Below are 16246 nucleotides of genomic sequence, written 5' to 3' on the forward strand. Positions count from 1 at the left end.
ACGAAATTCCCACAAACTAGAAGAAAATACTAAAGAGCAGAAAACGTACTTTTTCTCCAAGTGCCTATCCGTTCCGGATATTGACTATCAGCACGGCTATTCTTACTTTGTTGATGGTGATTTGGATAAGTTTTGCTGATGATTTGTTAAACCACCTTCTAAGATTTGCCAATCTAGATATTCCCCTTCAGCCAGGTGGTCCTGGCTCCGGTTGTTAGCCTTACCTTGTAGAATTTTCTTTTTTAGTTTCTAACATTTTACATTATCTAATTGCTCTCGTTCTTTCTTCATCCGTAGTATGCCCTGTGTTAGTATTTTTTTGTGTTCAAATATTTTCCCTATCCTTTTGTATATACAGTCGAACGCTTCATTTCTCTTGGTAGTCTCCAAGTCAAGGATTCTACGCCATACAGAAGAACCGGAAAACGTACAAAGATAAATCTTACAGATCTACCAGGCTTAGTTCTGTCTTAACAACAGAAAATAACTGACAGGTTTGCAAAAATATGCGCGGGTATGTGCCTTGTCACGGAAAAAAAATTTGCCTACCGAGATGGAAAAACTTGCAAATTCTGCGAAAAGCTTTACACGATCTGCTTCTCAAAGCACAAAAAAAATATAGGAACCATGGTATTTACAGCAGTCCATGTTAACCAACACATTTTTTGACTCAATCGAAAATGCTGCTTGTGAGCATAAACTTCTGGTATGCAGCTGAATCAACAACATGCTAGAAAACTGAAAAATTTGTATGGTAAAACCATAGAAGCATCAACATCAGTGGGCAAAAGGAGCTCACATTCTGCCGATATCACGATTTCCTATGATCTTTCTTTCCATTATTAACTGCAGGAATTCGTACTGGTTCTTACCAAATATGTGGCTAAAATACGCAACCTTTGTTTGCTTATATTTAAGTGTTTTTGTTCATCCGTCCCAGTGCTTCCGCGTTAATAGTTTGAGTGATCCAAGGTACTTTTAGCAGTATTCTATAGTTTTCGAACCAATATCCAACAGCCTCCATATTTGAATCAGTGTTGATTGGTTTGTTAGTCACAATGAGATTGGTGTTTATCGTTCTGCTATACGTTTGTATTTTAATTTTTAATGACAGTTGTTAACTCCTTCAGATCATATTTTGTTCCGAGGTAATTATTGTAAAGCTTCCTGCTTGTTGGTCATTATAACAGTATCGTCTGCGCAGATTGCAGACCGCTTGACCGTTTATTTTAAATTGTTTTTTTTTTGGTTTTTGGAATCAAACAAGACGAAATCCTAACTGGGAACACTCATGTTTTCTTTACATTTCCTATGTATTCTAGATTATAGTATTTTTAAGAATATATTGAGGAGATGACTTATCAGTTCAATACCGTATTTAAAGTAGCTAAAGTATGTAAAGGTATATGTGCCTTAAGCGGTACCTGCGGTGCGGACCTTTTTAAAGAAAATAGAAAAATTTGTAAGACAACGCCCGAATTTCGGTCAAAACCATGAAATCAAAAAAGGAGAATGTATTAGAATAATTATTGTGTAGGCTAATTGCCTAAAATTTTCAAATAAAGAGTAGAATATTGTGTTAAACTGATTGAAGTAAAATTTTTAAAAGAAGAGCGGAAAATTGTGTTGAAACAATTGCCCAAAATGTTCAAGAGAAGAGTAGAAGAATGTGTTGAAATGATTGTCCTGACTAATTGCCCAACTCTCAAGAGGAGAAGAGAAATGTGATAAATTGATTGTGCTGGTTAATTACCTAAGATTTTCAAGAGGAAAGCAGAAAAATGTGTTAAAATGATTGAGCTGGCTAAGTCGCTAATATTATCAAAGGAAGAGTAGAAAAATGTGATAAAATCACTGTGCTGACAATTTTCTAAAATTTCCATGAGAGAAGCAGAAGAATGCGTTAAAATAATTAAAAAAAAGCTGGTTAGTGAGCAAAAAAAGAACTAAAAATAGTGTTGAAAGAATTGAGCTCACTAATAGCCCAGATTTTTCAAAAGAGTAGACAAATTTAATTTTTAATGAGAAGATCAGAAAAATGTGTAAAAATAATTGTGTTGGCTAATAGCCTAAAATTTTCAAGAGAAGAGCAGGAGAATGTGTAGAATTGATTGAGCTGGCTAATTTTACCAAATTTTCAAGAATAGAGTAGAAAAATGGGTAGAAATGATTGTGCTGGCTAACTATCTAAAATTTCAAAAAAAGAGCAGAAGAATGAGTTGAAATGATTGTGCTGGCTAATCGTCTCAATTCTTCAAGAGGAGAGTAGAAGAATGTGTAGAAATGATTCAGCTGGCTAAGTGCAACAGCCCTGTGTCAATGTAATCATATGAAAATAATTGCACTTAGAGACGTTTGTTTTCTTCAGAATGGAAATAAAGACCGATATAATCTAATCACTAGGGTAAGTCAGTCTGGTCAGTTTCGTAGATACCATTGAAGAGTGAACATAAAGAATTCCTAAAATGTCTAAGTACACATCTTCTGGACCAGGTGCCTTACCTGATTTACTATATCTTATCGCCTGCATAATTTCAGATATTAATATTTTTGAAGATTTGGGGTTTTTATTTTAGTAATCTAGAATCTTTGTTCCCTGTTCTTTGGTTGGTGCTAACTGCTGACCACGCCCTTAGTAAAACATATTATAATCCTAACAGTATTGAAACAAATGGTTATTACGAAAACACTTAAGTATCACTTACTTTATAGTGTTTTAAACACCGTGATTTCTCAAGACTGTTAACACCAACCTGCCATAGCGCCGTCTCGACCGTTTCAAACTGGAGAATCATACATATTCATAAAAACCATTTATATCTGTTTATACGCAGAGTGGTGAAACAAAAAGTCCTGTCAACAAATTATGATTCAACGATCATGAATATGATAATTCTGACCCGTTTTCGTGAGGTGATACCTCAAGATATAGTTCTCTAACAATGGGTCATTGTTCAGCCTGTTAAATTCGGTGTAAAACTACAAGCAAAGGGCTGGGTTCTCGGATGACAAAGTTTTTTAAATCAGGGGATATTCATTTCACAAGTCCGAAAACGGTTTTTAACACTTTTCTCGCTGACGAAATGACATGCAGTATTACCTCTCGCACTATTAGTCAATTTCAACCGTTTAGGACAAGGCAATATCTCATTTACATTTTCTGTTAAACTTTAGCAGTTAAAAACTAGTAAGAACATAAAAAGTATTTAAATATTCCAAATCACTACGAAATCCCATATGTCGGATATATGAAGTGTACCCAAGACCTACGCGGTCGTATACTACGAATTTACATCCAAAAACTACTTCTGGTATGTGCATTTCGAGAGATTCGAGATGAATGAAGTGTGAATGATGGTTTAGAAGAAAAATTCAGTTTCTTTCGGTCACTTACGCCTTACTTAGTTAAATAATCACTCGAGATGGAAAAGGTCAAGTGTTTTTCAAGTTATGAATGAACTGTTGAGAATTGGGTAGTTTTGAATGAACCAACGCTCCTTAAAACTATGTGAATGAGTTTAAAGATGCTAAGCTGATCGACTTACCATTTCCATAATGAAATAAAACTACAATGTCAACAACCACGTATTTATATTAGTTTAATCTTAATATGTCAAAGAATGAAAATATAGAACGCAACGTCAAACACAAAATGTGTAAGTTAAAAAAGTATTCTAAAATATTTTAAAGTAAAATTTGTACTTAAACTGTAATGAGGTTTTGTTTATTGGTCTTTGAGTCTTTTCTTCTGATGAGCCTTGTTACGACAAACTTGGATGACGTGGATGGCTTCAAATTAAAAACCAATAAATAAAACCTGTGTTTCAATCTCATCTCAACAAACAAAATTGCATTTCTTAATGTGATATTTTATTAGTCCGAACTGACCATATTATTTATTTCGATCGATTATTTTTTTTAGATTTAGGAATCCGGAAAGTGTCTTCTCTAGACTTGTGGCGCTTTTCCTTGTTAGATCGATCACCACTGTCTCTTCTGCTATCCCTTCTATGTCTCTTTCTGCTACGTGTAGACTCATTTGAGCTACGTGGTTCTTCTTCATTTTTGCATAATTTATAATCACGTCTTCTAACATCATTTCTGTCTTCTGTCTTCTGCCTTCTTGAATTATTATAATTTCCATATCGACTGCGTGACGGTTCCTCAAACGTAGAATCGTCCAAAGGTGACTGATATTGAACAGTTTCTTTTATTTTTTTATTTGTAGAATCAACATTGGATAATGTCGGTTGGGTTCTAATGTTGTCTAAAAGATTCTGACGCTCGATATTATGCCCTCTGGCTTCGTTGAATCCTACAGGTGTAGGAAAATAAAGCTATAAATGTTAAAGACCAAAAAATTAATGTAAAACTCACGTGCGATTGCATCTTCCGGGTCCAATTTCAAACGATCGACCATCCATCGACACACGAAGAATCCCGTCCTGTTAAGACCGTGCGTACAATGAACTCCAATTAGTGTGTCTGAAATAAAATATAAGATTTTTTTAATGTCGTCAGACCTGCAGCATTGAAATATCAAAGAAAGTACAGAGACCACACAAAGGGAAGTAAAAAAAAAGAGAGTTTCATTTCAAATCAAAAATGCGATTGTTCTTGGTGTGTTTAGTTAAAACGCAGTAACCTCAATTCCTAATACAAGTGATTTTTTCAAAACAAATACTTTTTCAGTGTTTCAAATATGTTTTCCTGTAAAACTGTGAAGTCATCAGAGGTGATATTTACCTCAACACAGGTGGTTAGTTTAAATTTTAACTATATTTCACTAAAAACTCATTTGTGCGGTTTTAACTATGCACGACAGCATACTGAATTTCTGTACAAGGTCAGAAAGAAGCGGGACTGACAAAAGTTCTGCAGTAAAAAAAACTTGAAATATAAGATTTTCAATTAAGCATGGCCAGCAAGATTCTATATTGTCTTTTGTTATGGGGAAAGATCGGATACAAAACTACGGTAAAAGTCAGGGGTTAAAGTATAATTAATTTTCCCCTAGTCCCTATCTCTATTCTTTTCCTAACAACCTGTTCAATGGCTGTACATATTTTTCTGCCTACTAGTGGGGGATTCTCTCTGCAAACAACGTTTATACCACCCTTATGAATGCAATGAAAGCTGAATTGGGGTCATAACATTGCAGCAGCAAAGTATTTTGAATTACTTGGCAAAAATAGTTTGCTTTATGATCGTATTAAGTAAGTGGATGTTGTATAAGTAGACATAGATTATTTCCTACTCTCGTGTAGTAAAGTTACTTCTTTTCCATTTTAACTTCAGAATGTGGTAAAGTTGTTTTTCCTCACACATGTTGTTACATTTCAAACAAATATTTATATAAACAAAATTGCATGTTTGATTTCTTAATTACGAATGAACTTATCAATCATCTTTGAAAACCGAGACATGGTGCGAGAAAGTACCACTTTCCACACATGTTAGATGAATAACTATTACCATATTTGGTCGTTTTCAGATTAGTCAAAAATGTATTGTGTTCCACGTATTTGCCTATTAGTTAACGAGACATACTCGTATAAGACACTTTTAAGTTAAAACTAGTTAAAAACAAACACTTGGATGCATTCTGTCACTTTTTGGCCTGTAACACCTTGAGGATAAAACACTTAAATGAAATCTTGTAAAGCAGCATAAAATTTGCTACAACTTTGCAGGCACAGTTATCGAGCAGGAGCCAGAGAAGCCAAGAAACTTTGCAGCAATATGAAGCTGATATTGCCCGTCTAGTTTATCTGGCTTACCCAACTGCATCCCAGGACATAAGAGAGCGTTTAGCAGTAGGAGCGTTTGTAAGAGGCGTAAGAGATCGTAATACTGAGCAAGCTTTAAGACTGCCAGGTGTTAGTTACATGATGCCCTTGCCTACGCTTTGGAGTTTGAGGCAGTAAAGCAAGTGTCACAAGGACATGCACAAGTGCGCCAAGTAAGAAGCCGAACACCAGAGCACAAGAATCAATATTCAAGCCTAGGTTATTCAGGAACCCAATTACACTGGAATCGTCGGTTGGAAATTCGACTGGCGACATTAGGAAAGGAGCTTATAGAAATGTGGAATAAAGTAAAGAGGCAAAATAATCATAGTGAGCAAACGCATCCATTTTATCGTTCTTCTGAATGCTGGAACTGTGGAGTGAAAGGGCATCTTCGACAACAATGCCCTAAACCGAGAAGAATAGAGAACCAGGAAAGGTGGGAAAAGCGAAGGCAAAACTATCAAAATTACCAAACGAAGCGTTAGCACGATTCTTGCGATGCTGGACCAGCGGTGAAGAAGTACATATTGGTGAATCATGGAAGAAAAAGCCTAGCCAATGTTCATCAGAAGCAAAATCTGACTGAAAATCATCATTCAGTTATTAAGATAGCTCGTCTTCAGCAGAACAATACCAGCTTAGTAGTGAATGGCAAGGTTTGCGGAAAGAAGTGTCAAACAGTTGTCGACACTGGAACTGGTTTCACCATAGTAAGACCAGACATAGTGAAGCATTGCAGAATTAGAGATACCGGAAAAAAGTTTATTTTGGAAACAGCCGGAGGAGATAACTAACCTAACCATAAAGCTAAAATCAACTTTGGACAGCATGAATTCAATCATTTGGTTCTCGTAGCCAACATAACCGATGATGGGTCTGGATTTTATGAAGCAACATAAATTCCATTTGGAAAATAGAGTCATCAAGACTAATAAAGACGAGTTTAGTGGGAAGATGGCCGAACAGGAAAGTTGGAGGAAAGAACAAGTTTGGAAGAAGTCGCCGACAAGGCAGATCTTATAGAATCAGTAGCAGCGGAATCCAAACTGGTAACCTGGGCTGGTTATATACTCCGGTTCGGACGGAAGGAAAATTGGCAAAGTTACAGAAGAAGGGAGCAAACAACGTTGAGAAGCGAATAAAAAACGGCGGCCACAAAATCCAACAAGGTCCACCACGAGTAAGAATAAAAGTCGTTTACTTGAATCGTCTTACATGTTTCCGACCACCCCAAGCTGGTCCAAGTGTTGATCGGGACGATCAATTTTTAGAAGGGGGGCAGTGTTACGAAATGGACTCTTAGTTATTTTGTTTTACCTCGTATAGTAGGTGAGGGTCTTAGTTCATTTCGTCTTACCCCGTATATTGTATTGTTTAGAATCTAGAACGTCTTAGTTTAGCTGTTTGTGAGAAAGAGAGATTTATGTCAATGTATGAAGCTTAAGAAAATGTAAATTTTATGAATATTCGCGAATTCGATATTTACGACGACATATTTTACTAATTCCAGTGGCATAGTAATACAAATGTAATTGGAGTTATATACAGTGCGTTTTTTTTAACGCGCAACATAGGATTTCACGTGTTACATTTTTAAGCCCATGTTAGACCATGTTATTTTGGAACTACAAGTATAAAACTTGACGTGTGGCTGTTTCGTACCCTGAAGCTTAAGTAAGTTTACCAATTCGGCCTAAAAAGTGTTAAAAAGCTTGCAAAAAATCATCTTTTTTCGAAAAGGTTTTATCGTTTCATACTCCCTGTATGCATTGTTGTTTTTTGTTGTTTTTGATACTGGCACGGCAGGTAGCAGGTAAAATTTGGCGTAGAAAGTAAAACAGGATGATCATTAACTTTATATCAAGAAAGTTAAGAACAAAAGAAGTCTTTTTATAAGTGAATTGTTCAAAGTGACCTCCGTTTGAAGCCAAACAGTATTCCAAACAATCATAAAATGCCCTTTTGACGTTCAAAAGATGTCGGGTCGTGATGCAGTCAAAATATGTCACTTTACCTGCTACCTGCCCTGCCAGTATAAAAACAACAAAGAACAACATACATAGGAGAGAATACAGGGAGTATGGAGCGATAAAATCTTTTCGAAAAAAATGATTTTTTTCCAGTTTTTAATCACTTTTTAGACCAAATTGGTAGACTTACTTAAGCTTCAGGGTACTAAAGACACACCCGTCAAGTTATAGACTTGCAGTTCCAAAATAAAATGGTCTAACATGAACTTAAAAATTTAACACGTAAAATCGTATGTTGCGCGTTAAAAAAAACGCACTGTATAAAACAAAAAACTAATAGCTCGAGAACAAAAAAAAAAAAACTTTGGTATAGAATCAGGCACTCTGTATGTATGTATTTATGTATGTTTACAGTAATTGTACGTTTTTTTCCAAATAAAATTTTTTACAGGTTTACAGAAAAACGTTCAAAAACTCTTTGAGATATTGATGCAAGCAACACATAATCTTGTAAATAAAATAGTATATAAAAGAAAAAAAAAATTGCAACTGGATTTGTTTTTTGCACGTTTATTAGTACAGTTTTGCAATATTAAAGTAAATTTTTTTTCACATTAGCAGACCAGCAAAACAAGTTTCAAACTTGAAATAACGCATCATTTTATTCAAAAGATTTACACTGACTGATTCAGTGATAGTTTTCAAGTCATTTTCATGTATTCTTCACAGTTCTGTCAACACGTAATCTACACAAGCAACAGAAGCAAACTAATATTATCCTTCACGTCAGTTCCAATAAACCATACCGTCATAACAAGCAAAGAGCTTACACGTAACAGGCAAGTTACGCAACCAAAAGCAGAACATAAATATACAAACGATTGTATTAAATTTATTCAATTTAAATTGACAGTCGGATTTATTGTAAATGACGCGGCGCTTCGTCAGATGGATCGGAATCTGGCCGGTGAGGCGGTCTCCCGCTAGATACGGCGTATGAACGGTAATAAATGTAGTAGTTACTGACATGAAGTGGACACCCCGTCGAGTGCTTTTGATATCGAGAAATCAGCCGATTATTTGTCGAAGCAAAAGCAACAGAACGATATGGGAGGTTCAATTGTCATCGGAACCAATAACAATGTAAATACGAATTGCTCGGGCCCATGATTTACATTTACGGTTCGTTTTTTTAAATTTTATTGGTAATTAAATGGAAGTCCTTTGCACGCTGACGTTTATGACTTATATGTTTACCATACACGTTTCCTAATAATAATCACTTTAAAAAATTACAGGCTACCAACCGATAATTTGTCAGTATTAAATTCGGGACATTCCTCGGATGGTTGTTGCAGTGCGGCAATATTTAAAAAATGGATTATTATACTGGGAGACCACAGAAAAGGTAAGACTGAAACATTGGAATTTCAATGAATTCTGGTGCTTCAACTATAATAAGCATCAATCTTTACTTTAATATTTGCCATAGATATGAAGAAGAAAAAGATATTGATAGTAGTACTTTTATTTTCGATTTTTTATAGTCTTTTTTGGTTGCTACAACTTTAAGCGCTTGCGTGATTGAAGAACCTAAAACAACACGAGAAATTCTAAACCGACGTGTTATAATTTATCCGAACAACGTTAACCCCTTAATTCGATAGTCTGTGCTCTGTACGAGGCCGTAATATACAATATACTAACCGTTTTCTCCGAATTTACCTAACATATCGTGAATTATGAGGCACGATCTTATCACATCCTTATTTCTCATTACATCGCAGTGGGGAGGCTTTTGGTCTTTGTGGAACAAGAGACAGACTGTAAATGGTCTTGCTTTAAGTCCTTATAATAAACTTGAGGAATAATATTATTTTGTACTAGAATGAAATTGTGTGATAAAATGTTTATAACTTTGGTGAAGAGTAAGATTCAATTTTGCTTGCCACGGTGGATAGAAATGCAATACGTGTGTTAAGGCAAAAAAGAAGAAAAGGTTTATGCATGTTAATGTTACCATCATTCTTTACTCAATCTAGCAAAACATTTCCTAGAGATTCATCACTTACCGAATATACTTTACTCACACTGAATAATTTAACTACCTGTAAAATCGCGTCATATATACCGGCTGAACCAAGTTAAAAAAAAGAAATTGCACAAGATAATAAAACATAAAAAAAACAAACAAATTCTCTCAAAAAGTCTCACAAATTTCGCAATTTAGTTGGTCACAAGATATCAATCAGACTTCCTGTGTGGTGTGTCATTGTTGTGGTTGTTATTTACCAAGTGGTGTGACCACCTGGTAAATGACATCACATCATTTTTAGTTTTTGCTGATGACCCATGTCACTTATGAAGCTTTTTGCCATCTTTGTCGGAAACACTAGCTTGTCATTGTTCTCTCTTCTTATCATTGATATATTATAGACAATTTTGAAATTCCCTGTCCTATGTACAGGGTGCTTACGAAATGTGGTCACCAAATAAAATAGACCATGGCAAAAAAAGTCAGTTGGATTCATAAACTAATGTCTGCCATTCAACACTTTTCCAGATTCAGAAAATTGAAATTCTCTTCCAAGATTTGCAATTTTGTCGGACACAACAATATCAGTTTGTAAAAGTTTATTTCTATGAATAGAAATAAATTCTATATATGACATAAAATATTGATAAAAAAATCTAACCTAACCTAATAAATTTGGAAAAAATTGTATATTACACCACTGTTGTAATCAGCATTTCACGTAACAGCTATTAGTGCGTATACCAAGGGCGTTAGAGATGTATGTAATATCCTGAAGGCCGAAACAGCCCGAGGGATAGGTGTAGGCCTGATATACATTATACTCTCCCTAACGCCTGTGGTGCATATTTTTCCTGAATAATGTGACTTTGATAGTCCTGTCAGTGAAAATAGCAAAATCTGGGGCAAAAACTGGACAAAATTTTAGAAAATATAAACGAAATCCAGCGAAAGCTAACGAAAGTTTATTAACTAAAAAGTCAAGAGCATCCTAGGAAAGGAAATACAAAGTTTTTATGGCATGGAAGAATAAAAATGCCATTGCTAATAAAAAAAAGGTTTCAGGGCGTTATGATAACGCCCGCCTAAATGCCCTCCTGTTGTTATGGACACTATAACCTACACTGTTTCCAAGGTATTATTTGTTAATAATGGATAAAATATTACAACACCTGATACTGTCTACTGTCATATATAATCTAGCAACACATTTGATCAATTTTCTGTAGAATATTACTCATAAACATAAACCAAGGTGAATGTGGTATATTTTACCTTTATCTTCAATTTAATCAGGCTTTCGATGTCTTTCATACCGAGTGAAGCATCTTCTATTGCTACTAAAAACATTTTTGCATAACTTTGACTAATTCAAAATACTTCTTGTCATTTAGCATATTTTGCTTCATCTCTTACGTCTTTTACAGATTTTCTGGTTTTTTCTATAGCTAGTCATGAATATATTAAATTTTTCCCTTTTTTTGCAGACTGAAAAAACCTGTACTGCAGATGCTTCTTTTTTGTTTCTTCAATTTCTTGATGTTTCTGATATTTTGTTCTATCTTCAGTCTTGTATAGTTAATCAGCTTCTCAGTTTCATCAGTTTTGTTTCTACAGCTCTTAGATTTTTCTGTTTTTGGAAAAGTGTTGAACATATTTTTGTTTACGAAAGGAAGGAAATGGCAAACAGTCTTCTCTACAATACTTTATTATGACCTTAGATGGTAAGGTCTGCTCAACAAGTTTCGGTCACATAAATGACCATCTTCAGGACCTCAAATCAGTCGATCAATGTGACGACTGTCTTTTTACAAAGGGAGAGACAGAGAGACCCATGTTATACCGAATTAGTGAATTTAACATAGTTCAATAGGCGAACAAAGCTCATTATGGAGAAAAAACTAACTCTAACACATTAAAATAAAAACAAAAAACTTAAACTAGACCCATTTAGGGCTGGGTGAGACCCTATGGGGAAAAAACAGTTTAAAACTTATACACCATCCGCAGAAGAGGCGATCAAACAGGAAAACGATATATTTTTGTTTGTCTCTTACAGGCTTCTTCAGTCCATTTATGGCGTTCTGGTTTTTTGTTTGGTCTTTTCTTTAAATTTTTAGTTGCTTATGGCATGGCATATCTTCGATCAGTTAAGTGGCATCAGTTTTCAGGAAATCAATGGTATCGCATCTTGAAAATTTTCGTTAGGTTCGTAAAAGTATGTATACTTTTGATGTTTCAATAATTATTTCTATGCTGGTTTTGTTTTAGAACCCTTAACAACCACGTATGTCTTAGCTGGCATTTTTAGTTATATCTTTAAAATATTCAATAATAAAATCAGCCTTCTTAGCAGCTTGATATCCCCAACTTTTACGTTTTTCTGTTTTTGAAGAAAATATTTTTTCTGCCTCTTGCAAGCTTTTTTTAATAAATTTGTTTTACTTTTCAGTTTCTCTTTATTTCTTCCTTTAAGTTAGAGTGTTTTTGCAACATCCAATAATTCCAAGAAGTTTGCACGTCAACTTGTTTTCTCATATCTATACTGTTAACTGCTATTGTCTCTTCAACTGCTTCAAAATTCACTAATCTTCTCTTTACACTTAGTAAGATACTTTGTGTTTGTAAGGTACATTTTCAACTTATCAAGAAGTTTACTGTATGAAAACTGCTAAACCTTTTATGCAACATTTCTACAGCAAAACATAAAAAGTATTTAGAACAAAATCCAATTAGGGGATAATATTCTGGATTTGGAATTTGAAATAGAGAAGGTAATTTGAAGAAACAAGTGTAAACTATTTTATCATTGTATCGGGCAAAGATCATCACTTATGAAGAAAAAAACCTTGTATTGTGATAGTGATTGTAACAAAATCAGGTAGCCTAGACTTAGTTAAGAATGTCGACATTACAATGTTGCAAAATTTTCAAAACGTTTCTATCGAGCTTCCTAGCTAGATCAACTTTTTCGAATAACGATCAATGTTTTCGGAGTGGGACATTATTACAAGTGACTTTTACTATTTATTTCACTACTTTGCTTAAAACTCTTCCACTTTTTGAGACACCAAAACTGAAAATCCAATGCTAACGAACATGTTTTCTTTACGTCTGCACAAAATGCAGTAAATTGTCGCGATCGGACGTTTCTTGAACCGCCAACAAATACCATCGACCCCAATTGATAAGTCGCATGATCGGAGTATAAACATTTATTTTGTACGTACGGGAGACGGAAAATGATGATGTATGCTCTCCGAAGGTACTTTAATCTAGATTACGTGCGTTTCTCGAATAGTTTTCGAGTGGCCAGGGGTGGATTACAAAGGAATATTCCATCTAAAATTCGTTGAAAAACATTTTCTGTACCCAAAGTTTACCCATAAAATGCTGATTTCCATGAAAGCACGATTCTCCATGTCATTATTAGAAAAAGTATTACATTCCAACCATTTCGCAGACTGATTAAGTTATACATGATGTTCTATTATTATGTAATAATTAAAATGTTTATGCGTATCCTGCCAGTCATCTTAAAAAGGATCTTCTAGAAATCTGTTGGTTAATTTGTAATTTTATTATTGAGATTAACAAAATATCAAAAATTTTTTTTTTTTGGATCTTTAAAACTGAATGTTTATGACAATGCTTTTGCGATAGGATAGAATACTAAATCGGCATCTTTTATTTTGTTCATAACTTTCTTGTAAGCATTTAAATAACATTAATTCATCTGTGTCTTTCCAATGTGTGAAACATGTCAAAATTGTTGTTAGACAAACTGAAGCTGTCTTAAAACTGTCAAATGCGAATAGAAACACTGTTTTTGCATGAAAAGTGTCAAACGTGACATTAAATTGACTCAAACTTTGAAATCATATTTATTTAAAATTTAACTTATTCCAACAATTTTAAAATTAAAAACGTTTATTTGCCGTTTTTAATTTAAGGAATATACAGATTATGTATTTCTCTAAACGTAGAGATGTGCACTAAAACCAAAAACATCATAATTATTACTGTCCCTACAGGGTGGTTCATAGTCGTTGGTTTTCCGAGATTTGTTTTTTCTTATCCATGGCTTCTGAAGATAGAAGAACAATATATTTGAATTAGGTGTGAGAAATGCCCAATAAAAGTATTTTGTAAGAACTATTAGAAAATGTAATATACCTAACCTAACCTATATTTGGTTTATGTGGTATTGGTTTTGGGTTTATGCCATATCCGGTCACTTCTTATAAAATGACCGAAAGCCTCTAAATACTCTCGAAAAGCTCCTAAAAATTATTAAAAGACTCTACAAGTGTCCTAAACCTTAAAAAAATCGTTTAAAATGCCCAGAACTGTTTAAATACTAGCGAAAACCTCCTAACAATTGTCAGGGGACTCTACAAGTTTCCCAAACGTTAGAAAAATCGTTTGAAATGCCCAGAAGTGTTTAAATACTAGCGCAAACCTCCTAAACATTGTCAGAGAACTGAACAAGTGTCCTAAAGTTTAAAAGAATTGTTTGATATACCCAGAAGCCTTTAAAAACTGTCAAAATCCTCCTGAAGATTGTCAGTTTTAATTAAAAAAATAAAATAAAAAAAAGTCAATACTATCAAAAATCTCCTAAAAGTTATCAAATGACTCTACAAATGTCCTAAACATAAGAAAAATATGTGCGAAATGGTCAGAGGCTTCTACAAGTGTCTAAATACAATGGAAATCAGGAAAACCTTCTTAAAGTTTGTCAGAGAATTCTACAAGTGTCCTAATCTTTAGAAAATCGCTTTAAATGTCCGGAAGCCTCTAAAAGGTGCTGTCGAAAAGCTCCTAAAAATTGTCAGAAAATTCTACAAGTGTCCGAAATCTTAAAAATTGTCAGAGGGCTCTACAAGTGTCCTAAACCTTAGAAAAATCGTTTAAAATCCCTAAAAGCCAGTAAATACTGTCGAAAACTTCCTAAAAATGGTCAGAGAACTCAACAAGTGTCCTAAACCTTAAAAAATCGTTTAGTAATTCGTTTAATTTAAGTGATTACAGCATCGTTAAAATATTTAAATCTTAATAGAAAATTAAATATTAGAGAAACTACTGGGTTAGGTTAGGTTAGTACAGAGGTTCCTAAAGTGGTCCAGGTGGATCCTCAAGGGACCACGGGAGTCTCAAAGGGGTCTACGTTGGCGTGACAAAAAAATGGGGGTTCACAATTCGTAAGCGGGGGTCCACAAACATTTTTCTGTTTAACTGTTTACAATGTAATATGATAACCATAATAACAGTGTAATAATTACATTTATGAGTAAATACAACAAAAGAAAACATACATACTATTTTCCTTTTTATTTTAATACTCCGAATGGAAGGTTACACTATACTATTATACTATATTACATTATTATATTACAGTAAAAAAGTGAAGTTGGATGGAATCACTTTTTTCAATGATCTACTTTACTTTCTTAACACCCATTCACAGCACAATCAATTAATAATTAATTAACCAATTAATTTTCTCTTTTTTTTTTTCGAAAACTGTTAATTGTTGAAACTCATCCGCAACACAAAGTTCCATAGACCTAGTCTTAATTTTTTTTGTTGAGTTTTGAGAATATGGTATAAATGTAGCTTCAGGGGGTCCACCAAAATCAGCAAAATTTATATAACAAAAAGTTTAGGAACCTCTGGGTTAGTATATTATTAACAAAAAGAGTTTTAGAATTATATGTACAATCACCCTGTATATGAAATAATATTAGACTGCTACTCAACGCATTAGTATTTGTTTTTGTATCAAAGTCTCAATGCAGAAATCAGAAAAATGAACTTCTATCGTTGGAACACCGTGTACTGAAATCGAATAATTTTTCTATTACACATAGTTCTAAAGCTTTATACTTTGGACGCTCTATGACACCATTCTAATTTGTACCATTGTTACATATAAGTTTTTTATCTGCTCTAGTTTCCTTCTGCACTTTAGACAAATAATGCCCTCGCGTCCTGAAAATTCACTTTGCGCACTCCTTATGAAACCAACTATTAGATTTTGCAAAATTAAACATACCTACGGAACTTGAATCGAATTTGTTTTGCTTTGGTAACCCAAATAAAATGTAAAAAATATCGAAGATCAAACATTATTAGAAAATATAAATGGGCACTCATCCTAGCCGCACTAAAACAGGTAACATGAACCTGTTTCCCATTCGAAATTGATTAAGCGGACAGTAAATAATAATTGTGAAGATCGAAAATCTATTACGGTCCGCTGAAGATTCATTCTTCATAACTTTGAAAGAATTTTCAAGTGGGAGGACTGGACACGTACTTATCGATAATTATTGAGCCTGGTTTTATCGAGTATCGAATTTAAGTTCCGTGTACGGCTTTAGAATGTGTTTAAGTTTCCCTCGGATGCTTTGATGCCATCACAAAATTGTTTATTTATTTATTTA

The 16246-nt window shown here is 34.1% G+C and overlaps 1 protein-coding gene across 2 annotated transcripts in view; it reads right to left on the reverse strand.

The window, feature by feature from the left end:
• Positions 1–3574: 3574 nt before the first annotated feature.
• LOC145725371 (RNA/RNP complex-1-interacting phosphatase) overlaps positions 3575–16246 on the reverse strand; it is an 89374-nt gene continuing 76702 nt past the window's right edge. For both annotated transcript variants that reach the window (XM_081974111.1, XM_081974112.1), the window contains 2 exons: positions 4378–4485; positions 3575–4315 (listed from right to left, as the gene is read on the reverse strand). In XM_081974111.1, the coding sequence (XP_081830237.1) occupies positions 3897–4315; positions 4378–4485 (527 nt within the window). In that variant the 3' untranslated portion in view covers positions 3575–3896. The remainder of the gene's footprint in view (positions 4316–4377; positions 4486–16246) is intronic.

The sequence above is a fragment of the Ips typographus genome, linkage group LG2 (assembly GCF_016097725.1).
Source record: "Ips typographus isolate SLU linkage group LG2, UJ_Ityp_2.0, whole genome shotgun sequence".
NCBI classification, from domain to species: Eukaryota; Metazoa; Arthropoda; class Insecta; order Coleoptera; family Curculionidae; genus Ips; species Ips typographus.